The sequence below is a fragment of the Rhinoderma darwinii genome, chromosome 8 (genome assembly GCF_050947455.1).
Source record: "Rhinoderma darwinii isolate aRhiDar2 chromosome 8, aRhiDar2.hap1, whole genome shotgun sequence".
Lineage (NCBI taxonomy): Eukaryota > Metazoa > Chordata > Amphibia > Anura > Rhinodermatidae > Rhinoderma > Rhinoderma darwinii.
In genome coordinates, this window is record NC_134694.1 from 12,194,517 (window position 1) to 12,220,798 (window position 26,282).

Genomic DNA, 26,282 nt, shown 5'->3' on the forward strand with positions numbered 1-26,282 from the left:
TATGGATACACCTAAATAAAATGGGAATGGTTGGTGATATTAACTTCCTGTTTGTGGCACATTAGTATATGGGAGGGGGGAAACTTTTCAAGCTGGGTGTTGACCATGGCGGCCATTTTGAAGTCGGCCATTTTGTATCCAACTTTAGTTTTTTCAATGGGAAGAGGGTCATGTGACACATCAAACTTATCGAGAATTTCACAAGAAAAACAATGGTGTGCTTGGTTTTAACGTTACTTTATTCTTTCATGAGTTATTTACAAGTTTCTGACCACTTATAAAATGTGTTCAAAGTGCTGCCCATTGTGTTGGATTGTCAATGCAACCCTCTTCTCCCACTCTTCACACACTGATAGCAACACCGCAGAAGAAATGCCTCCCAATCTGACCCCCTTAGACTTTTATCTTTGGGGTCATCTGAAGGCAATTGTCTATGCTGTGAAGATACAAGATGTGCAGCAACTGAAACTACGGATACTGGAAGCCTGTGCTGGCATTTCTTCTGCGGTGTTGCTATCAGTGTGTGAAGAGTGGGAGAAGAGGGTTGCATTGACAATCCAACACAATGGGCAGCACTTTGAACACATTTTATAAGTGGTCAGAAACTTGTAAATAACTCATGAAAGAATAAAGTAACGTTAAAACCAAGCACACCATTGTTTATCTTGTGAAATTCTCGATAAGTTTGATGTATCACATGACCCTCTTCCCATTGAAAAAACTAAAGTTGGATACAAAATGGCCGACTTCAAAATGGCCGCCATGGTCAACACCCAGCTTGAAAAGTTTCCCCCCTCCCATATACTAATGTGCCACAAACAGGAAGTTAATATCACCAACCATTCCCATTTTATTTAGGTGTATCCATATAAATGGCCCACCCTGTATATTATCCTGAGGTCCCCTGGAGAGCACCCCTTTAATAAATGTTCCCCTCTGTGTCTCTGAGGGCGGCTGCTTTAGAGCTTTCCACTGTAATCTGACTATTGCATCAACAGTAAAAAAAAGTTACAAATTCCTTTCCTTGTTTTTGTTTTATTCCTCTCCCCCAAAGTCCATTTATATTTGTGAATTCAGCAATGTCCGCTCATGAACAGGTCAGTGATCTTTTACAGGCGGAAATCAAGTGCTGGTTCCATGTTTCTGAGGGAATGACTGAAGGGACACAAGCGGTCTGGTTGCTATGGGGGCAGAACGGAAGTGACGCCAGAATTTGTTGACAGCGGAGCCCGAAGGATGCTCTGTGAGCAGGAGGAGGAGGAGGATCGGCTGTGAGGACGGCCCGGAACGGAGCAGTAGGGTCCGAACCTGAATATCTCGTAGCCCCGGGGGATTACAGCTGCCTCGGTGGGGGGACCGGATCCGACCTTGGGTGTTGAGGAGGACAGGAAGCTACGGCACACTTACCTGGCGATTATAAGGTGAGAACTTGTCCTCCTGTGCGTTATTACAACCGCAGTCAGGGGGCTGCAAAGTCTAATGCGAGGGGCTGCATACCTCACCATTATATGGCAGGAGCAAATATATTCCCTACTCCTTCTGGGAAAGCTGGGTGACAACCAATATAGCCATTATTACAGCTCCCACAGAAGTGGTCACCCAGCTTTTCTAGGCTCCAGAATGGCAAATCTGTCTAGATTGATGCATCGTCCCTTCTCATGTCACTGAGTAAGTAGATTGATTTACCAATCAGGAATCTGGGAAAGCTCGGCATTGACCAATATAACTCACTACAGGCCCCGCAGAGATGGTCACTCAGCTTTCCCAGGCCCCAGAATAACAAATCTGTCTGGATCTGCTTTGATGCATCCTTCATTCTCATGTCACTGCGTAAGTAGATGGATTTACCAATCTGGAAAGAGCTGGGTGTTAACCAATATAACCATCATTACAGCTGCCACGGAGATGTTCATCCATCTTTCCCAGGCTCCAGAATGGCAAATCTGTCTAGATTTGCATCGATGCATCCTCCAGTCTGACATCACTACATAGAAAGGTGCAGTTGCCGTTCAAGAGTCTGGGTGACTACCAATATGATCATTATTACAGCTACCTCAGAGGTTGTCACCCAACTTTCCCAGACTGCTGAATGGCAAATCTATCTACTTGAGGGTTTATATTTACCAGGAATTTTAAGAAGACTTTTATTTAATAAGATGAGTTTAGGGTTTGGCATTTCAGTATCATTACTTTGGATTAAATTCTGGATACTTTAAGTTAATATAGATCAGAGTGGTGCAACCTGTTGTATTCCAGCTATTACAGCTGTCAGGGCATGCTGGGAGTTGTAGTTTCACAACACCTGGGGTACCGTAGGTTGCAGGCCACTACGATAGACAAGTGCCCCCATATCTTTACACTATCCTTATTTCAAGTGGTGCAAGATATGTAGTTGCATGGATATATTAGGAAATTGCATAAATAACAACACCCTAATATGCAGGGCTGCTCAGTGGAACTCTTTTTCCACCCCGTTGCCCATCAGCAGACTAGAAGTTACTGTTTTTGGTAGTCTGTAGTTTGCCAATATCTACAGGCTATGATGAAACAGCCTTCTGTATCAAAACTAAACTGAAAAAGGACTAAGTTGCCATTCCAACCAATCAGAGCACATCTTACATTTTCTAACTCATGCTTCAGAAATAAAAGCTGGAATCTGATTGGTCCTCATCGTATTCTCAGGTCAACAATAATTCCCAATATAACGGAAATGCTCCTGCTTCTAAAGTGAGGGATTGCTATTTAAGCGATTCTCCCTGTGTAGTAATTTAGATTCACCAAAGAGATCAGCGTTCAGCCCCTTTAAAGTTTACTTTCTGTATCGTTATGACGTTTCGGTGCTCTCTCTCTAAATTCCCCAAGTTCCCTTTGTTTTGTTCGTTGCGTAATTTCCCTACAATATGCAAACATTTTTTGTTGTGGGGAATAACATACAATAATGGACTGAAATATTTGGCCACTTATCATTTTACCTGCTGTTTGCAAATGATTAGTAAAGGCCTAACCGTGAGCCTCTGGTGAATGGATGCTTTATATTGGAGAATTGCATGAATAGCAACTCCCTAATATACCTATATGACCTGAATCACCGCTCCCTTATATACCTATATGACCTGAATCACCGCTCCCTTATATACCTATATGACCTGAAGCACAGCTGCCTAATATACCTATATGACCTGAATCACCGCTCCCTAATATACCTAGATGACCTGAATCACAGCTCCCTTATATACCTAGATGACCTGAATCACAACTCCCTAATATACCTATATGACCTGAATCACCGCTCCCTTATATACCTATATGACCTGAATCACAGCTGCCTAATATACCTATATGACCTGAATCACCGCTCCCTTATATACCTATATGACCTGAATCACAGCTGCCTAATATACCTATATGACCTGAATCACCGCTCCCTAATATACCTAGATGACCTGAATCACAGCTCCCTAATATACCTAGATGACCTGAATCACAACTCCCTAATATACCTAGATGACCTGAATCACAGCTCCCTAATATACCTAGATGACCTGAATCACAACTCCCTAATATACCTAGATGACCTGAATCACAGCTCCCTAATATACCTATATGACCTGAATCACAACTCCCTAATATACCTAGATGACCTGAATCACAGCTCCCTAATATACCTAGATGACCTGAATCACAACTCCCTAATATACCTAGATGACCTGAATCACAGCTCCCTAATATACCTATATGACCTGAATCACAACTCCCTAATATACCTATATGACCTGAATCACAGCTCCCTTATATACCTAGATGACCTGAATCACAACTCCCTAATATACCTAGATGACCTGAATCACAACTCCCTAATATACCTATATGACCTGAATCACAACTCCCTTATATACCTATATGACCTGAATCACAACTCCCTAATATACCTATATGACCTGAATCACAGCTCCCTAATATACCTAGATGACCTGAATCACAGCTCCCTTATAAACCTAGATGACCTGAATCACAACTCCCTAATATACCTAGATGACCTGAATCACAACTCCCTGATATACCTAGATGACCTGAATCACAACTCCCTGATATACCTAGATGACCTGAATCACAATTCCCTAATATACCTAGATGACCTGAATCACAATTCCCTAATATACCTAGATGACCTGAATCACAGCTCCCTTATATACCTAGATGACCAGAATCACAGCTCCCTAATATACCTATATGACCTGAATCACAGCTGCCTAATATACCTATATGACCTGAATCACAGCTCCCTAATATACCTAGATGACCTGAATCACAATTCCCTAATATACCTAGATGACCTGAATCACAGCTCCCTTATATACCTAGATGACCAGAATCACAGCTCCCTAATATACCTATATGACCTGAATCACAACTCCCTGATATACCTAGATGACCTGAATCACAACTCCCTGATATACCTAGATGACCTGAATCACAACTCCCTGATATACCTAGATGACCTGAATCACAACTCCCTGATATACCTAGATGACCTGAATCACAATTCCCTAATATACCTAGATGACCTGAATCACAGCTCCCTTATATACCTAGATGACCAGAATCACAGCTCCCTAATATACCTATATGACCTGAATCACAGCTGCCTAATATACCTATATGACCTGAATCACAGCTCCCTAATATACCTATATGACCTGAATCACAACTCCCTAATATACCTATATGACCTGAATCACAACTCCCTAATATACCTATATGACCTGAATCACAGCTCCCTAATATACCTATATGACCTGAATCACAGCTCCCTAATATACCTATATGACCTGAATCACAGCTCCCTAATATACCTATATGACCTGAATCACAGCTCCCTAATATACCTATATGACCTAAATCACAGCTGCCTAATATACCTATATGACCTGAATCACAGCTCCCTTATATACCTAGATGACCTGAATCACAGCTGCCTAATATACCTAGATGACCTGAATCACAGCTCCCTAATATACCTATATGACCTGAATCACAGCTCCCTAATATACCTATATGACCTGAATCACAGCTCCCTAATATACCTATATGACCTAAATCACAGCTCCCTAATATACCTATATGACCTAAATCACAGCTGCCTAATATACCTATATGACCTGAATCACAGCTCCCTTATATACCTATATGACCTGAATCACAGCTCCCTAATATACCTAGATGACCTGAATCACAGCTCCCTTATAAACCTAGATGACCTGAATCACAACTCCCTTATATACCTAGATGACCTGAATCACAACTCCCTTATATACCTAGATGACCTGAATCCGCTGTTGTCATGTGATCTTGTCAGCAGAGTACAGGCTGCCATTTAGAGCAGCCAGTATTCTGCCTACGTATAACAGTCCGTGTCTGCAATATGAGTCTGAATTTAAGTTCTGATAATAGAAGAATATTAGGTAATTGCTGTCTATGCAATTTCCTAATATAAAGTAAAGAACAATCTCTTCTTTAAATGCAGCCATCCTGATGATCAGCTTGGGGAAGTATCGCTCGGCCATAAATTTAAACGTAATACGGGAATGGGATGCTGGCGGAAGTCGCCCTTACTTAGGTCTGGCTTATAGAAGGGGTTCCCGAGCAGGGGAATCCCCTCTATGAAGTCCATACGCCATAAAGGAGCATATGAATAGGGATGTCCTGATGAAACAACCACTTTAAAAGTTAAAATCCGCTTATCTAGAAACAATTGCTTTGGTTCTGAGCGGATGATTGGAATTGTGTCTAAAATAGTTGACCTAGTGAAGAGCTGGATCATATTGTACCAGTGACTCAGAGAGGAAATAATAGCGGCGGAGTGCGACCTTCCTAACACCTGCCGGCTGTAAACGCTTCCTTATTAGTGTCATTGACTAATTACTGTTTAATTATTCTGTAAGATCCCAGTGTTCATACAGTGAGAGTCCAGTATTATAATGCATCTTCACTTACATCGTGGGGATATGACCGTCTCTGTACCATTGGAGCTTGCAATCTAATTGCGGAGCCCTGGAAATGTCATCCTGGCTCCACCCCCTGTAGTTGGTCGCTTCGAATCTCCGGCTCATAGACTGGGCTTTTGATAAGGATCTAGAAGTCACAGCATGCCCGGGCATCCAAGTCAGGGGAAGAGGAACGATCGCAACTTCACAGGAATATTAACTTATGTGGATCTGTCAGCAGGGACCTCAGTGGATCCACCAGGTACCATCAGGTTTCTGCTGTCAGACCCATCATCCAATGGAACCATGGGATGACCTTGGGTCTCCCGAGTAATGACTGGAGTCCAAAAGGGAAGCCTCAGCCCCTCTTTTTTTCGGTGGGAGTCCAGTAGGAAAACCTCTTAAATAATGACCTACTAGTGATCCATTCACCCTATGATGTCCATATACCGTTAATGGGACCTATAGACAGTGGTTGTCCTAATAGGGATTTTCCCACCTTTATTAGGGGTCCTACAGGCTGCCTGACAAGTATGTTTTCCCCTGCGCTGTGTGCTAAGCAGTGGCCTGAATGTGTTTGGCCATTGCTCAGCAAAAAGGGTCACTGCCCGTGGGTGACAACATGGGATCCGGACCCAGTGTTGGATTGTGGGTTCCTATTTAGCGTTTTCAGTGGGTCGTCAACTCAGGACAACCCTTCTTCACATGCCCTGTTAGGGCATCTTGGTGTCATAAAAGGGCCCCTAGGTGGACAACCCCTTAAATCTTGACAGCGTGAGGCTTTTTTTCTTACAGCATTTCTTTCAGTTGATTCAGGAATACATTTACAATATACCAGACCCAGATTATAGGACGTACGATGCCTGCAGGAGGTGACCGAGTTAGGCTTCATGCACACGACCGTGTCCATAATTACGACCCATAATTACGGGCACGGGCGGCCGTGGGCAGGTGGCCATTTGTACGGGCCGTGCTCCCATTATAAAGTATAGGAGCACGGTCCGTAAAATAAAAAAAATAGGACGTGTCCTAATTTTTTCGCCAGGTTTCTACGGCACGGACACCCTCCTGTAGACATACGGGAAGGTGTCTGTCGGCCATAGAATTTAATGGGCCCGTAATAACGGGTGATTTTACGGTCGTGTGCATGGGGCCTTGTAGGATGACTTTTGGTGTGCACATATAATAACCGGTCAGAGCGAGGACTTCTCTGTATATTGAGCATGAAGGCGCCGTAATGGTAATCGCTTTTCGTTACGACTTCTGATGATGATTATTTTATACCCGCAGAGCTGCACATCAATGTTCCAGAAAAGCTAACCTTGGGGGCGGGCATCATTCTTCCTGGTGCCCATTCTGTCCAGCAAGTTGTCCTTTACAGCAACACTCCAAGATGGCAACAGACAGCCCAGAGTCTCTCATGACTATCTGCACTGACTTCTGCCTCCGGAACTTAAAGGGGACCCTCTGCTACCTCTTAGACAATGAAATCCTGCGTCTACATCCAGATATCTTCCTGCCCAGCGAAATCTGCGACCGACTCGTGAACGAGTAAGTAACCTTTGTAGGTGTTTATAATTATTATTCTTACGCTAAAAAAATAAAATACTAAGGCTACGTTCACCTCTGCGTCAGGGCTTGCCGTTGTTCTGTTCCGTCAGAGAAGCAGAACGGGAAAGTCCGATGCGACGGTTCCGTTGCACCACGGACACGCCCAACGGAACCCATTAACTTTAATTGATTCTGTCGGGGCGTCCGTGGTTTTACCGGAAACAATAGCGCAGCAATGCTGTGTGATTGTTTCTGGTAATCTCGGCCGAATCCGCAACGGAGGCCCCTAACGGAGCCTCCAATTCAGATGTGAACAAGGCCTTACTCTTGGCTGTGTTGTCCCTATTGTTTACAATGTGAGCAGCTGACGGGGGCTGGGACTGACAGCTGTTATACCACAGTCCTGTGTTGAGAGATTACTTCACACCGCTTGCATCGCAGACCATATAGCATGGTGAGAAAATTGCACAGTTAACCGTTTGAGGCCTCTTCTTTCATCAGGTACATTGAGTTGGCGAATGCGGACAGCGTTTTTAAGCCCCACGAGAGTTTCTTCACTTTGTTCTCAGAACCTCAGAGCACACGACTCAACCGCCTGCATTTAAGGGATGACATTGTCAAGGACCATGATCTGGAAGCAATCGCTAAACAAGTGAGTACAGCAGGATCCGTCTTTCTCGTGTCTTGGAAGTGAGCAGGCGACAAAGGGCGACCTTATCTTTGGTGCTTTCCTCTATTTGCATTACTTCATTCCCTTGATTCAGAGGACGCCGTCCAACACACGGCAATGTGATCTGTTAACACAAGGATTGGTTTACATTACGCTTTGAGGGGCATCACTTGATCTGTGTATAATCAGTGCGCTTGCTATCGTATAACCCGCATTGGTTTAGCTGGTAGGGTTGCATAGTAATGCCATTGTCATTGAGAGCTGTAACTCTAGGTTCGGGAGGTTGCAGACGCTGGTATTTTGTTCCGCTGTTGCCGTATCTCATATTGACTTGAATGTAGCGTGACTGGGCATACACGGTTACTTCTTCCATGGCAGTCCTTTTCCATATTCTTCAGTAGGGCATATAGACATCATAGAGGGGGGGTTCTCCATTTGGGCCCCTCCCCCCTTATGAGCCAGAACATCGAAACGCTTCCATTTTGACGCACTCCAGGCGTCCTTGTATTAAATGGATGGCCGTAAAGAGGACCTGTCCCCTCTTCTGACAGGTCTGGTTTAGTAAATAATTGTATTCCCCCATAAATAACAATTCTGGAGCAAGTTTTCTTAAAGCTCTTCACTGTGCCATTCCTTTCTTAGTCCTCCTGGAAATGTTTGAATAAATTGACAACTGGGTGTTACCATTATCAAAGGGGTGTGTCCTTATACAGTCCGCACTGATTGGACAGTGCCACAGTGCATACAAACACCCCTCTAACTGGTAACTCCCACTTGTCAATTTATTAATGCATTTCCAGGAGGAGTAACAGAGGAACGGCACAACAGAGTTAAGAAAAGATCCCCTTTTAAGTGGTATTCTTTATTTCCACAGGACCTGGTTGAACTGTACCTTACAAACTGTGCGAGGCTGACCGCCAGGAGTCTGCAGACCCTGGAGAACTTCAAGTCCACCCTAGTGTCACTGAGCCTCTTTGGCTGCAGCAACATCTTCTTTGAAAAGAAGCACCTGGGCCGCTATGATACTGACTTTCTGGTGAACCCCACCCGTCAGATTCTGTCCCAGGACTTCACCTTCCAAGGTTTCCAACATCTACGATTTTTAAATCTTGGCTGCATTACCAAAGGGGTGGATGTAGAGAGGATGCTGCGCCCCCTGGTTTGTCTAAAAGCCCTAAATCTATCAGGAATACAGATGAATGACATCAGCTTTCTGACTCAGTGGAAAGACACATTGGTGTCTCTAGTCCTGTACAACATGGACCTATCAGAGGAACATATACGAGTCATTGTACAGCTGCAGAAACTCAGGTATATTTGCAGGCTAGATCCATTTTAGCTTTAATGTTATTATTCCAATAATATATGTTTAATGGGATTATATGAGATTAGGAAAAATTGTCTGCCTTTTTTCTTTTTCCTGAAATAGTGCCACCCTTGTCCTTGAGCTGTGACTGGTATTGCAGCTCAGCCTCATTCACATAGTATTCTTCTTTCAATTTCTCAGCCATGTGTTTTATTTTGGTTCCTTCAGTAAGTTGATGAACACATTCATTGCCTGGCGAAGTTAGAATAAATGAGAGAAGTTGCAGCATTATTTACCAGATAGTACTGCCTCTGTCTCTCTCTATCTGTGCCTACATCATTTACATTAAAAGGGCGGCAGTACTGTCTGTACCTACATAATTTACAGGGAGAGAGAGTGGACAGTACTATCTGTGCCTACATCATTTACATTAAGAGGGAGGCAGTACTGTCTGTACCTACATAATTTACAGGGAGAGAGAGTGGACAGTACTATCTGTGCCTACATCATTTACATTGAGGGAGGCAGTACTGTCTGTACCTACATAATTTACAGGGAGAGAGAGTGGACAGTACTATCTGTGCCTACATCATTTACATTAAGAGGGGGGCAGTACTGTCTGTACCTACATAATTTACAGGGAGAGAGAGTGGACAGTACATTAAGAGGGGGGCAGTACTGTCTGATCAGTTACAGAGTGAAACGGGGCAGTACTATCTGTGCCTACATCGTTTACAGAGAAAAACAGGGCAGTACTATCTATGCCTACATCATTTACAGACAGAGAGCGATAGATGGGGCAGTACCATCTCTGCCTATATCTTTAAGGCTTCGTTCATATCTGAGTCAGGGCTCCGTTCCGACGTTCCGTCTGAGCTTTCCGTTGGAACGGAGCCCTGACTGACACAAACGGAAACTGTAGATTTCGGTTTCCATCGCTATTCATTTCAATGGTGACGGATCCGGTGCCAATGGTTTCCATTTGTCTCCGTTGTGCAAGGGTTCCATCGTTTTGACGGAATCAATAGCGTAGTCGACTACGCTATTGATTCCGTCAAAATGACGGAACCTTGCACAACTGAGACAAACGGAAACCATTGGCACTGGATTGAAATCAATGGAGATGGAAACGGAAACCTATGGTTTGCCGTTTGTGTCAGTCAGGGCTCCGTTCCGACGAAAAGCTCAGACGGAACGTCGGAACGGAGCCCTGACTCAGATGTGAACGCTGCCTTACAGAGAGAGTCAGGGAAGTACTATCGGGCCTAGATTATTTACAAAGAGGGAGATGGGGCAGTACTCTCTGTGTCTATATCTTTTATAGAGAGAGACGGGCAGTACTGTCATGCCTAGATTGTTTACACACAGAGAGGGAGGCAGTAGTACTATCTGTGTCTACAACATTTACGGGTAGAGACGGGGAGATAGCACTGCCTTTGCTTCCTTCATTTTGTATGCAAAAGGATTTAATGCTACTTTTATCCCTGGAGTGTCATTCAGCAAAGGTTTGGTAGAGGATGGCTCTACTTAAAGGGGTTATGTGGGGACTGAAAATGATTAACAGGGTAGTCCCTGCATTATGTGATACACTCGCTAATATACATTCCGGTCCCCCGTCGTGCTGATTCTGAAATTTTCATAGATTTTTATAGTGCTGGCGGGGGACCGGAACTCTAGTTGCACAGTCTTCTTTGATGACGATACGACTCTTCGTCACGTGATCGGCCCCGCTGTACTCTAGTTAATCGCTGTACTACTGCTCCTGTATAGACCAAAGCGGGGCTGGTCACATGACGAAGAGTCGTATCGTCATCAAAGAAGGCTGCGCAACCAGACCTCCGATCCCCCGCCAGCGCTATAAAAATCTATGAAAATCTCAGAATCAGCGCAACGGGGACCGGAATGTATATTAGCGAGTGTGCCACCTACTGCACTGACTACACTGCTAATACTTTCCAGTCCCCACATAACCCCTTTAATGGAGAATCATTGCATAGTATTCATAAAAGTTTTGGGCCTTAACCTTCTTAGTAATATATAACATCACTCCTTGGCGTATTGAGGGACTGGTTTGTATAATAGAACTTGTTACCCATTGACTGTATCCATTGCTTGATTTACATGGTCACGTATGGGCTTCTCTTCCTTTGCTTTGGGGGCTCCAGGCACTTGGATATTTCCCGTGATCGACTTTCAAGTTACTACAAGTTCAAACTTACCCGCAAGGTGCTAAGCCAGTTCGTGCAGAACCTGGAAGACTTGGTCTCTTTGGACATTTCTGGTCATATGATGCTGGAGAACTGTGCCATGTCTAAGATGGATGATGAGTTGGGTCCTCCCAGGTAAGAGCGTCTAACCTACAAGAGATATCCTACCGTATAGATAGATTTGTGGGATTCTTCCTGCTGTCAGATGGTTATCCGTATTCTTGTCTCTCCGCAGCACCGACCCCAGTAAGAGCAGTATAATTCCATTCCGATCTCTAAAGAGGCCGCTACAGTTCCTGGGTCTTTTTGAAACTTCTCTATGCCGCCTAACGCACATCCCAGCCTACAAGGTAAGGTCTACCCCATGCCCTTAAAGGACTTGTCTAAACACGACGCCCCTTTTCTAGAAGTGAGCCTCACTAGCGATCAGCTAAACCCTTGACAATCATCTGTTATTGCTGATAAAGTTGTGGCTGGCCAAACATTTCTCCTGCAGCGACCTCTGCAGGGGAAATGTGGTATTAAACGGTACCTATTTCTGAGGTTCATGGAGCGAAATCGTGGGCAGAGAATCCCACTATAATGTCCATATGCCCTAATGGCCACATGGACAGGGGATGTCGTCATGAGACGGCTTTTTTAATTCATCATATTGCTTCCTGAGAATGGGTGTTCTAATATAGCATGTTATTACAGGTGAGTGGAGACAAGAACGAGGAGCAAGTGCTAAATGCCATTGAAGCATACACAGAACATCGTCCTGAGATAACCTCCCGTGCCATAAACCTACTGTTTGACATTGCCCGAATAGAAAGGTGCAACCAACACTTGCGAGCCCTGCAGGTACCTACTCCACATATGTACAGGCTGTCAACATTATCATACAAATCCAGTTTGGACTGTAAAACCGGTTTCAATTCATATATAGCTTGTACCCCGATCAGCCATAATATTAAAACCACCTACTACGTAATATTGTGTCCGGTCCCCAAAACAGCTCTGACCCATCGAGATATGGACTCCACAAGTCCTCTGTAGGTGTCCTCTGGTATCGAGATCCTTAAAATTCTGTAAGATGTGAGGTGCGGCCTCCGTGGATCGGACTTGATGATCGATCAGATTAGGATCTAGGGAATTTGGAGGCCAAGTCAACACCTTGAACTCTTTGTCATGTCCTCAGACAATTCTTGAACAATTTTTGCAGTGTGGCAGGGCGAGTTATCCTGGGCACTGCCATTGGGGAATACTGTTGCCATGAAGGGGTGTACTTGGTGTGCAGCAATGTTCGGGTAGGTGGTGCGTGTCAAGTAACATCTACATGATTGCCAGGACCCAAGGTTTCCCAGCAGAACATTGCCCACATCTGCCAGCTTGTCTTCTTCCCATAGTGCATCCCTGTGCCATCTCTTCCCCAGGCAAGTGACGCACACACACCCAGCCGTTCACATAATGTAAAAGAAAACATGATTCATCAGACCAGACCACTTCTTCCATTGCTCATGGTCCAGTTCTGATGCTCACGTGTCCACTGTAGGCGCTTTCGGTGGTGGACAGGGGTCAGCATGGGCACTGTGACTGCGCTGCAGCTATGCACCCCCAAACGCAGCAAGCTGTGAAGCTTTGTGTGTTCTGACACCCTTCTATTATAGCCAGCAGTATCTTAGTAGGTCTTCTGTGGGATCGGATCAGACAGGCTAGCCTTCACTACCCACACGCATCAATGATCCTTGGGTGCCTATGACCCTGTCGCTGGTTCCCTGGGTTCCTTCCTTGGACCACTTTAGGTAGGTACTAACCAGTGCATGCTAGGAACACCCCACATGATCTGCCATTTTGGGGAAGCTCTGACCAGGGCTTCGTTAAAGTCGCTCAGATTCGAACGCTTGTCCATTTTTCCTGCTTCTAATGCGTCAACTTCAAGAACGTACTGTTCAATGGCTGCCTAATATATCCCACCCCGTGACCGGCGCCGTTGTAACCGGATCATCAATGTCATCCACTTTACTACCTGTCAGTGGTTTTAATGTTATGGCTGATCAGTATAGATAGATCGGTATATAGAAAGAATAAAGTCACATATATACATACATATATCTTATTATTTAGACTGTATACACTTTATCCTTTAGACATATATATATATAGACTTTATTCTTTCTGAAGAGGCCGACATGCTGAAGTCTTTTTCCCCAATTTTTGTAGTTGGTGATTGCCGCTCTGAAGTGTCACAAGTACGATAAAACCATCCAGGTTACCGGGAGTGCCGCGCTCTTCTACCTGACTAACGCTGAATACCGCACGGAGCAGAGTGTCCGGCTCCGGCGGCAGGTGATCCAAGTGGTGCTGAATGGCATGGAATCCCACCAGGAAGTCACAGTAAGCCGTCTCCATTATTACACCGCTTTTTTCTGCTTCTCATATTGCACATTACATACAAAGCCGAGAAAATACATGAAAGTTAATAATTCCCCTTAGAGGTTTTTTTTAAAGTTAAGCAAATAAGAGGGTCTGACGAGAGCTGCTGCGGATCCGATGACATTCACCGTCTATCATAGAATTAGTGAAAATGCTTATCCTAGAATATGCTACACGCTTCGGTTCTTCTGTCCTAAATTTAGGATGAAACTAGACCAGACAAGTGGAAAATGGGCCAAATTTATCACGACTGTGCGTTTCTGACGCATTTTGCTTCGTAAATCTCTGCCTCGTTTGTGTGTGTGTGTGTGTGTATATATATATATGTGTATACACACACACACACACACACACACACACACACACACACACACACACACACACACACACACACAGCCAGACATTTTTGGTGATGCCAGGATGAGGGCATAAGTGGAATATTTTCTATTCATAAAAGTAACGTGTTGTGCTCTTTGTTTAACTCCTTAACCCCTTGCTGCTGCATCCATTTTTTATTTTTTTAATTTTTATTTTTTTCCTCCTTCCAAAAACCATAACGTTTTAATTTTTGCGGCGACCTATGTGCGAGGGTTTGTTTTTTTGCGGGACGAGTTGACATTTTTAACGGCATCATTTATTGTACCATATAATATATATTGAAACACTGGAAAAAAATTATATGGGAGATAAAATAGAAAAAATACAGCGATTCCTCCACGCTCGGGATTCGTTTTTACGGCGTTTACCATGTGGTTAACCCCTTAATGACCGCCGATACGTCTTTTTACGGCGGTCATTAGTGGGCTTTATTCTAGAGCGCCGCCAAACTACGTCGCTGCTGTAGAATAAAGTAAACAGAGCAGGGAGCCGTGAAATCTCCCTGCTCTCAGCTGCCAGAAGCAGCTGAGGGCTGGGGGCGTCCCTGCTCTGCCGGGTGAGATCGATATTAGTATCGATCTCACCTGTTTAACCCTTCAGATGCGGTGCACAATAGCGAGCACCGCATCTGAATGGTTTTGGAGAGAGGGAGGGAGCTCCCTCTCATCTCACTGACACCCGGCGATAAAATCGCCGAGTGTCTGTGTCTTCTATGGCAGCCGGGGGTCTAATAAAGACCCCCAGGTCTGCCTGCAGCGAATGCCTGCTAGATCATGCCGCAGGCATGACCTAGCAGATGCCTGTCCGTTTTAAACGGACAGGCAGTAATACACTGCAATACAAAAGTATTGCAGTGTATTATAAATGCGATCGGAGGATAGGGAAGTCCCCTAGTGGGACTAGTAAAAAAGTAAAAAAAGTTTAATAAAGTTAATTTAAAAAAAAAGTGAAAAAAAAAAAAATGAAAAACCCAGCTTTTCCCCTTACAAAATGCTTTACTATTAAAAAAAACTACAATAAAGCAAAAAAGTTACACATATTTGGTATCGCCGCGTCCGTAACGACCCCGACTATAAAGCTGTTACATTATTTAACCCGCACTGTGAACGCCGTAAAAAATAAAATAAAAAACAATGGAAAAATTGCTGTTTTCTGTTAATCCTGACTTAAAAAAAATGTGATAGAAAGTGATCAAAAAGTCGCATCTACTCTCAAATGGTACCAATAAAAACTGCAAGTCGTCCCGCAAAAAACAAGACCTTATACAGCTATGCCGACGCAAAAATAAAAAAGTTACAGCTCTTCGAATGTGACAATGGAAAAATCTAAAAAATGGCTTGGACATTAGGGCCCAGAATGCCAGCAGGGGGAAGGGGTTAAAAACAACACGTTGACTTTATTCTATACAATAACAATAATTGCAGTAACAAATTTCTATAGTTTTTTTTTTATGATGTACTACTATATTTGTTTAACAATTTTTTCGTCGATGGAGTTTTGTAAGGGATTGTATTTTATTTTTTTTGCTGGGCAAGTTGTGTTTATTGCTACCTACTTGATCACTTTTTATTTTATTTATTTTTTTGGGGGGGGGGGGGCCCCACTGGTTAAATAACGTTATATTAGAACAGTTTAGCCTATTACAGGCGTGGCAATATTAATAATTTATTTTGACAGTACTTTAGGGGAAAGTTATTTGTTTTTGTGTTTGTTTTCCACTTAATATTTAAATTTATTTTTTTGTATATTACAAAAATCTTGAACTTTCATTTGTTTCCCTTTTGGACTTGAACAAGTTATCGTAAGATCATTTGTACAACACACTGCAAAACAAAGATGGCAGATGGCTACGTGACAACCGTGGACATGGCAATGGCTTAGATGTTGCGCTCGCTATTGACTGCAGCGGTTAAACAGCCAGAAGCCCTAAATCTTCCAAAAAAGCCTGTGTTGGCCCGTTCGTGGCAGACTTTTTGGAAAATGGCTAGAATTAAATTATTTATGAGGCTACCGGTGGTAAGAGTTCTCTTCTGCCTCAAATACTGGTGCCTTCTGCTGGCTTCTCTTCGTTCTTAGAGGTCCCATTTTTCAAGCCTAGACCAGCTTTGCAAAAGCGCCCCAAAACTTAAAAGCCCTCCCCTACCAAGACATCTGCAGCCTCAAGGTGTCCTCTCCACACGTGTCGCTTTTCTGATGATTGGGGGGGGGGGCAACTACTTTCTTATTAGGAGACCCGGCCCGCTCATGTGAACGACGTCTGGGTTCGGGAAGTGGTGTCGACCGGATACACAATAGATTTCTCGACTTTACCCAAGTCATTTTTTTTTCTGTGGACTTCCGCCTTGCACACTGGATCACGGTTCTGCTTTTTTTTCAGGCCGTTCGTTCTTTTCTCCTACAGAAAATTATTGTCCCAGATCCTCAGTCGGAACATTTTCATGGGTTCTACTTGAATCTCTTTACAGTCCCAAAAAATGACAGATCAGTGCGACGAATCCTATATTTAAAGTTGAATTCAGTGGTTGCGCATGGAATCCCTGAGTTCGGTGGTTCCTCTCTCCCATCAACGTTCGCAATGCATACCTCCATATTACTATCGCGGAGACCCACCAGTGTTTCCTTTGTTTCCAGTTTCTCGCCCTCTGTTACGGGCTCGCCACAGCTCCATGGGTCTTCATCAAGGTTCTGGCGACTCTCATGAGGCTTCTCCGCGCTAGAGGAGTCTCTGTCATTCCTTACCTGGACGACTTCTTGGTGAAGGTCCCATCCAGAAAGGACAGTCTTTCCAGTCTCAACATCACTGGACACTTTTACAAAATTCAAGTGGATCATCAACGAGGAGAAATCCTCCTTGGTCCCAACTCAGAGCATGGAGGTTCTGGGAATGATCTTCAAAACTAGGACAGCCAACATCCATCTCCCGGCAGACAAGATCAAGACCATATGAGCCGAGGTGGCACTTTTGCCGGAACTTCCATCCGCCGGAACTTCCATCCACCGGAACTTCCATCCGCTTTTGCATTTGTGTGCTGGGCAAGATGGTGTCATCCTTCGAGGCAGTTCCATATGTGTAATTCCTCTCCAGACTCCTCTAGGGGGCAATCCTCTTGTGCTGGGAGAAGTCTCAGGATTTACTGGACAAGTTGATTCTCCTCCCTTCTCGAATTCATCAGGAGTTGTGCTGTTTGGAGACCTCGCCGGCCATCACGATGGGAAGGTCTTTTCTTCCCCTCCAGTCCCAGCCCGCTTATCTGGCTGGGGTGCAGTTTTTTGCCTCTACACGGTCTATGGCACTTAGTCGCAGGAGAAGACATCCTTGCAGATCCTTCTGGAATTGAGGGCGATCTTCATAGTCCTGTCTGGAATCCAGACCGGTTGCTTATTTGAACCTCATCCGATGAAGTGGCCTTGCAATGTTTTGACGTGGTAAGAATAGTCTGTGTCCATCTGACAGCGACGGAGTTGTTTCGGCTCCCTTATTCTTTTAATTTATTTTTTGGGTTCTTGAAGGGTCACGCAAGGGTTTGGCAGCAACCATTGCCAATATTGCGCCTTGGATGCGGTCTGTCATTTGTGAAGCCTATTGATCCAAGGGTAATATTCCTCCTCTTCAGGTCACTGTCCATTCTACTAGGGCTGTAGGTGTCATCAGGCATCAAGCTTCAGTTGCTTAGGTCTTCGGCGCACACCTTCATTAACTTTTTACCAGTTTCATTCATCAGCCTCTCCTCAGGCCAGGCTTGGTCGTAAGATCCTTAAAATCCCTTTTACACAGGCCAATTATCGGGCGAATGAGCGTTCATATGAATGCTCGTTCCCGATCATTACCCTGTGTAAACGCTCGCTCATCGGCTGATCGTATCCTTTATGCAACATGAAATATTATCGTTGTCGACCGCACGTCTTCCTGTGTAAACAGAGCGATGTGCTGCTGACATGTTAGAAATGTAAGGAAACGAGGAATCTTAGTTCGCTCGTTCCCATACATAGCTCCTTGTGAAAGGAGCAAAGAATGTCGATCAATGATCTGTCTTGTTGATCAGCACTCGTTTACATGTCCCATGTCAGCCCGTAGAAGAGGACCCTTAGGCGGGTCGCATGACGGCGTTTTTTTCTTTTACTTTTCTTTCCACCTTCTGGGACTTCTTTAGGACGTTCCATGGCGCTTTGCCCCCCCCCCCCCCAATGATGTTAATGAGAGAATTAGAATTTTGTACTCACGCCAAAATCTTTTTCTCGTTGAATTCTTTGGGGGACACTGATCCGTCCTCCTAATTTGTGTCGTTTATTCCAGGCCCGGAACTTGTTGTTCTGACTGTTTAGTTACGTTTTAGGCACTTGCTGTAGAAGGCTTACTGTAGCCAGGGCAATTTGTGCCCGATGGGACCAACCTTCCTACTCTCATCAAAGGAGTACATATGGCAAGATTATCTGCAATGATGGGAATGATTTCTCACGTGGAAAACTTTTCACACTGCTGTAATCTTCGTGTGTACTGCCGCACTCATCCTAGAATGAAATCCTACTGTAAATGGTCACAGTGATCTGTCAGTAATGACCGAAACATTAGAATCCTATATCTGATGGAAGAAATGTCCGGTCATACATGTAACTATAACGGTTATTGATCGTCTATTAACAATGATTGCTATGTACATGGCCTCCTATGTAAACCTACAGGCTGTGTTCACACATTGCAGTCATCGCGTTTTTTACTGCGGCCAAATGTGTGCGGGTTTACAAGGCTGCATTATTTTTGCCATGATTTAGTGAAAATTTATGCAAAAACCTTCACAGCTGCCACTGGACGGAAACCTTGGTTCTAATAATTGTAATGGTCTCTGGATTTTTCTAGGTGCAAAGAAACTGCTGTCTCACGCTGTGTAATTTTGGCATCCCGGAGGAGCTTGAATTCCAGTATCAGAGAGTAAATGCGCTGCTGCTGACTATCCTCATCCCACCCCGGCAAGATGAGTCCATCCAGCGTATTGCAGTTCACCTCTGCAATGCCCTGGTCTGTCAGGTGGACAATGACCACAAAGAGGCGGTGGGGAAGATGGGCTTTGTCATGGTGAGTGTTAAACAGTTAAAGGGTAAATCATTTTTCACTCTTATTTCATTTCCAAATAAAACCGTTTTCCTTTATCTTTATAGACTATGCTTAAACTGATTCAGAAGAAGCTGCTGGACAGAACGGTACGTTTTATGGCTTCTGTCTTGTCTTGTGTGTTTGTACTTAAACCCTCCCCCCCCCCCCAAAAAAAAAAAGTCTCTATAAATTCCCTGTCTTTGCACCTCTCCGTGTAGTATCTAGAAATAAGCCGCCCATCACAACTCCCAACATATGGAAAGAAAGGTCACCAGGTGGTATATACATACGTCGCACGCAGTGTCGTGCTGTGGCCTTTCCAGTCCCACTGTACCAGACAAAATAAAAAAACGCAGCACTTGTTCTTCATCTTAAAAAGCGCAGCTTGAGAAAGACCTATGTTAGGGTCAAAACGTCACAATGATTTGGTGATTTGGTCATGTGACCACAGGTACTATTAGCTCCGCTGCTTTGCGTCTATCGCGCTACATCTATTGGATGATGCATTCATGTGACTAGGTAAAAAATAATCACATTTTTGTACTCACCGTAGTATATTTTTCTAGCTGTATTCATTTGGGTACACAGAACCATGGGTATATGACTTGACACTAGGTAGGGGAGTATTTGGATCCGCCCAGGCAGGCCATCCCTCTCCCACAGACACTTTCTAAATCAGTTTGTGCAGAAACCGTAGGAGAAGACAAAAATCAACAACCAACCAAACAGCCAGAACAACCGGCCCTGACCCTGGAATAAACCAAAAAAAGAGGGTGGCATCTGTGTCCCCCAGTGAATACGATAAAAAGATTTTAGGGTCAGTACAAAAATCATATTTTGTTATTTAAATAATTGGGGAATGCAGCACCCACGTCCTAAAGCTGTCCCAGTGGGCGAGAAGAAAAACAAAGGCAAAGTATGGCCATGCAACCCGCCTAACAAATAGCTGCGTGTATTGAACCCCAGGTAGCAGCCTTGTAGACCTGAGCAATTGAAGACGGCCCAGTAGAATGGGCAGTGACCCGCAGAAGAGTAACTTTGCCTTTGGGCCAATAGGCTTCCAAATTCCCTGACTGTACTCAATGCGCAATGGTGGCCTACCAATGGATGCTGCCAACACCTTGCGTTGCCCTTGGGGAAAAACGAATAGAGAATCGGAGTGCTGAAACTACTCATTCGCAATAACATAGACGTGGGCTCTTCTTATCACCTTAAGGCAATAGAAAGTCTGTTTCCTTGGGGAGATGGGGAAGGGCAGACAAAGCAGGACAATATCTTGATTGATATGGAAGGCCGAGACAACAAACGGGTGGAAGTATGGGACAGTTCTGAATACCTGCATGAGCCACTCCTTGCAGGAAAGTTGAAAGGCCAAGGCCCGCTGAAATAATATGGATAGTGCGGGAACCTGACCCTTAAGGGAAGACAATCCAAGTTCCAGATCAAGGCCTTATTACAAAAAGGAGCTGTTCACACCAGGAAAAATAAGTTTTCTGCACTCTGGTAAACCTTGACCGATTTAAGGCTTCGTGGCCTTCAACATTGATGACTGACTCGGAGAGACCTCATGCTCTCAGAACCTCGGCTTCAACAGCCGCTAAATGTATGTGATGTAAAGTTGGGTGGAATAGCGAACCTTGGGAAAGGAGGTCAAGTCGAGGAGGAGGAGAACAAGGTGCGTCCACAAGCTGGTAAACTAGATTGGCGTACCACGCCCAACAAGACCAGGCCAGCGCCACCGGGATTGCCTTAAATCCATTGCGCACCCTGGGCAAGAGTGGAAGGGTAGGGAAGACTAAGGCATTGACTGGCATGGCCCTGGGATCCCCCGCTTTGATCATGTAGGTTGGAATCTTGTGGTTGCAGTAGGGCGCAAAAAGCCTGGGGAAAAAACAAAAGCGCGATCCGGTGGAGAAGGGGAAGGGTGGAAAATTGTACCTTGTAACTTGTCTACAACACCTTCCTAACCCAGGCGTCATCCACCAGCCGGCTAGATATGTCTCCTGGAAGAGAAACAGTTGTCCCCCCCCACTCGGACAGCCGTCACGAGTGGGGAGACACGTTCAGGCTGAAAATGTCTTGGCAGAGGAGGACTTCTGGTGTTGTTGCCAAGCAGGCCTGGGCTTGAAAGGACGTTTGGGCTTGTTGAGTCGACCAGTCTTCTTATCTGGTCTCTGAGAAGAGAACGACCTCTGGAAGGAGAAGTTCAGAAAAGACCAAAAGTTCTGAGAATGGAGAGAAGGTTGTGGACAGCAGGGGCCATTTTGTGGCAAAAGAGTACTCTTACCGCGAGTAGCCCCAGAAATACTCTTTATTTTTTTTTATATTTTTTTTTATACTCCTTTTATTGAAAGAATTTGCACAATACAAATGTCCGTAGTAAAGAAACACATTTAGGTAATAATACATTACGTGAACATAGAGGCATAGTAGTAATGGTAGCCATTAACAGGTCATGACACATTAGATCACATATTAATCTTCAATAAGTACATCCCAACGGGCACCATACATTTTAAGGTCAATTTCCAAATTATTTCAGACAAAATATAGAAGTTCTGCAAGTATCTATTCGTATGCCATCAGCCCTCCCAAGGTTGCAGCAACTGGTCCCTCAGGTCTGTAAATCTATGCGGAGTGTACAAACTGCACGGTGAATCACACCAAATCTGCCATATTTTATAAAATTTACTAATACATCCTCTTTTTTTATATAAAACTCGCTCATATGGAATAATGGTATTGATCAGCGATTTCCATTTCGCCACCCTAGGTGGTCTCTGATCCATCCACCGAAGTGCGATGGTTTTCCTTGCCATAAACAATACCTCTTGCAGGAGAATACGCAGGTGGAATGGCCACTGATCCTCAGTCAGTACCCCAAATAGACAGACCTTTGGTGAGAGGGGGATCGGCTGTTTCACCACTTCTTCAACCACTCTCATCACATCCCCCCAAAAGGAGGCCACCATTGGACAATCCCAAATCATATGCCAGAAATCAGATCTGGGAAAACGGCATCTATGGCATTCAGTGCTGGGGTATCTGCCCATTCTGTGCAATCTCACCGGCGTGAGATAGCTCTGGTGAACTATGGATAGCTGAATCATTTTGTTGTTTGCCGCCGGTGAGACCGAGAGAGGAGATGAGAGTATATCCCCCCATTCCTCCCCCGTCAGATCTGGTATCAAGCCCTCCCATTTATCCTTCACCGGTAACATGACATTGGCCAGTTTAGCTTGTATAAGAGCTGTGTAGACAGCAGATATCAGCCCCCGGGGGCCCTGTGATCTAGAAACACCAATCAGAGGGAATCGTGAGAATTTGTGATCTGACCTAGGGTATTGACTCGCGAGAGCATGCCGCAGCTGTAGATATCGATAGAAACCTTCTCTAGGAATTTGGAAGTCCTCTTGCATTTGTGTAAAGGATTTAAAGACGTTATCAACATACACATCCCCAATTCTACGCACCTCAAATCCACACCAGAAAGGGGGGGCTTGCCCTTCCATTAAATGAGGAAGAAGGGGGTTATCCCACAGTGGCATGTCCACCTGTGTTTTCTGCATATGCATAAATTTGTTTGGCAGCCATCCAGGCCTGCACTGCCACCCTATGGACTGGAAGCAGTGCCTTATAGGTTCCCGGGGAACTTTCTAGCACTGGCCAGAGATGTGTAAGATGCAAATATGTAGCGAGGTGCTGTTCCCGCGTTGGTAACGGATCCGGCCCTGTCCATAGCTGTAGGTACCTCAGCTGCCCAGCTAGATAATACATGAACAAGTCCGGCAATGCCATCCCTCCCTCATGTTTAGGTCTCTGCAGGGTAGACAAACTAAGTTTTGATCTATTGGATCCCCAAATAAAGGCTGGGAATAATGCATGAAGGGATTTAAAAAAGGCCTTATATACTGGTATGGCTGCGTGCTCTAGGACATATAGACATTTTGGCAGAATAACCATTTTAATTAAGTTTACTCGGCCCGTCACTGCCAATGGAAGGGCCCCCCACACCTTGAACTTGAGTTTGATATAGTCCAACAGAGGCAGAATATTGGTGATTCGGTCCTGCCTATGGTCTCGGTTTATAATAATACCTAGATATTTAAAGGACGACACCACCTGCAAACCGTACTCAGCATCCGCCCACCCTGCCCCCTTTAAAGGCATGAAAAAAGATTTATTCCAATTAACATATAGGCCAGAAAATCTACCGAACTGGTTCAGAATTTCAATAGCTAGCCCCAAAGTGTCCCTCGGGTATGACATATACAATATCACATCATCTGCATACAAACTGATCCTCTCCTCTCTTCCCCCCAGCACTATTCCCTGATATTCTGGGTGCGTTCTGATACAGATCGCCAAAGGTTCAATAGCTACTGCGAACAATAGCGGGGAGAGAGGGCACCCCTGCCTAGTACCTCTATGGAGTTGAAAATAGGGGGACATTATACCATTGATCAAAATTTGTGCCCTCGGATCCTTATACAGGATTGTTATCCATTTAATGAAAGTCGGGCCAAAACTGAACCTCTGTAATGTTTCAAACAAATATGCCCACTCAACGGAATCAAAGGCCTTGGCCGCATCAAGAGATGCCATTGCCCAGTCCTCCTTCAGTGCCTCACCTATTTGAGCGAAAATTTGAACCTTGCGTATATTGTCAGATGTGGACCTCCCAGGCATAAAGCCTGCCTGATCCGGATGGATGATTTGTAATATCACCTTATTCAATCTATTTGCTATTACCTTTGCAAGTAGCTTGTAATCTAGGTTCAATAATGAAATAGGACGGTAAGAACTACAATCACTAGGGTCTTTGTCAGGCTTTAGTAATACTACAATTGTGGCATCATAGAAACTGTCCGGAAGTTTACCCTCCCTCCGGGCATAAGAATACATAGAGCATAGTGGGGGAATGAGCTGGTCAGAATAACGAAGGTATACCTCCAATGGTACCCCGTCCGGGCCCGATGCCTTACCCTTCGACATATCCCTCAATGCCTGTATAACCTCGTCTTCTGTAATGTCAAGTTCTAGCATATCCCTGCCTGCCACATCTAACTGTGGAAAGTTCAAATCTTCCAAATATGATATACACTCGGACCACTCATACGTAGACTGCGAGGAGTATAAGTCCCTGTAGAATTGAGTGAAGCGAGCAGCTATGCTGGGAGAGCCCCAGAAATACTCTTGTCCCGACGTTTCCTAAAAAGTCTGCCAACAACCAAGGGAAGGGGTCAAGGGCTTTTTTGGGAGCCTAATCGGCCGCCCAAGGTTTAACCAAAAAAGAACCTATGTCAATCAAATTAGCCGATACACGGCCATTAAATCAGTCTGAATCATGAAAAAGGAACTTTGAATCTTAAATTACCTCAGACACGAGGTCAGCCATGTCCTTTTGCGGCCCACCTTCCAAGATGCAACTGTTTACTCCAAACCAAGTAGGCCTTACTCACCCACACCCAGGTTGATGCAAATGTTGAGCACAGAGCAAAACCTGCGGCCACCAATACAGACTTGGGTATCCAACTTGTCAAAAGAGTCCATTGAGTGATGCCGCATCTGACAGTGGAATGGTGGGGGTCTTAGACAGCCGTGGGATAGGCGGATCCACTGAAGGAGAAATAGACCATTTAGTGATCAAGTCCTCCTGAAATAGAAACAGAGTATTAATGCATTTTTTAAAAGCCAGTCATCTGTCAGTATGTTTCCATTCTTTGCCTGACATCTCCTCAAAGTCGCTACGGTTTGGGTGCTATAAGGGTGCCTCTTTCTCAGAAGGGGTCATCCTTTGCATGAAATTTGTCCCTGACCGCACGTACCAACGCTTTTCGTATTGCAGATCATCCCCATTCACTTGAATGAGTTTGAGCTGCAATACCAGACACAGCCAATGGGCAAGAGTGGCGCTGTTTCTTGGGTAAAAAAAAAAAGTTACCCTTTTTCCTTATTTCAGAAAACCACTTTACGTCTACATTCATAAATAAATGATGAGTTGGATGCTATTATTATAAGAATAAGTTCATTCTCTTTTGCCTTAATTGTCAGTGTGATCAGGTAATGGAATTTTCCTGGAGTGCCCTATGGAACATCACAGATGAGACGCCAGATAATTGCGAGATGTTCCTCAACTACGGCGGCATGAAGCTATTTCTCCACTGTTTAAAAGTGAGTGTACTTGAGTTCCTCCTCCGCAGTTGCAGCCTTTCTTTGGGACTAAGATGACGTTTTACCAAGTGTCCCTTTGCCATCCACAGGAATTTCCAGAGAAGCAGGAACTGCATCGTAACATGCTGGGACTTCTGGGAAATGTGGCGGAGGTCCAAGAGCTCCGCTCACATCTGATGACGTCACAGTTTATTACAGTTTTCAGGTACTTGGCTTAGTCTTCAATGGTTTTGGTAACGGGTTTGATCGTTCACTAACGTGTGCCCTTCTACTGTTGTCAGTAATCTCCTGGAGAGCAAAGCTGATGGGATTGAAGTTTCCTACAACGCCTGTGGGGTGCTGTCACACATTATGTTTGATGGTCCTGAGGTTTGGTTCATTGAAGAACCCACACGCCAGGAGGTGGAAGAACGCATGTGGAGAGCCATTCAGAGCTGGGATATAAGCTCCAGAAGAAACATTAACTACCGGTCAGAGGAACAACTAATATACCCTTTAGATTGCCCTC

The 26,282-nt window shown here is 44.6% G+C and overlaps 1 protein-coding gene across 1 annotated transcript in view; it reads left to right on the forward strand.

The window, feature by feature from the left end:
• The first annotated feature begins 1,129 nt into the window (after window positions 1–1,129).
• Window positions 1,130–26,282, forward strand: part of ZER1 (zyg-11 related cell cycle regulator) — a 33,193-nt gene continuing 8,040 nt past the window's right edge. Inside the window, exons 1-13 of the mRNA XM_075835104.1 lie at window positions 1,130–1,421; window positions 7,275–7,535; window positions 8,037–8,187; window positions 9,080–9,516; window positions 11,677–11,853; window positions 11,954–12,068; window positions 12,415–12,561; window positions 13,921–14,094; window positions 19,367–19,582; window positions 19,666–19,707; window positions 25,655–25,774; window positions 25,864–25,979; window positions 26,056–26,244. Of these exons, the coding sequence (XP_075691219.1) occupies window positions 7,378–7,535; window positions 8,037–8,187; window positions 9,080–9,516; window positions 11,677–11,853; window positions 11,954–12,068; window positions 12,415–12,561; window positions 13,921–14,094; window positions 19,367–19,582; window positions 19,666–19,707; window positions 25,655–25,774; window positions 25,864–25,979; window positions 26,056–26,244 (2,042 nt within the window). The 5' untranslated portion in view covers window positions 1,130–1,421; window positions 7,275–7,377. The remainder of the gene's footprint in view (window positions 1,422–7,274; window positions 7,536–8,036; window positions 8,188–9,079; window positions 9,517–11,676; window positions 11,854–11,953; window positions 12,069–12,414; window positions 12,562–13,920; window positions 14,095–19,366; window positions 19,583–19,665; window positions 19,708–25,654; window positions 25,775–25,863; window positions 25,980–26,055; window positions 26,245–26,282) is intronic.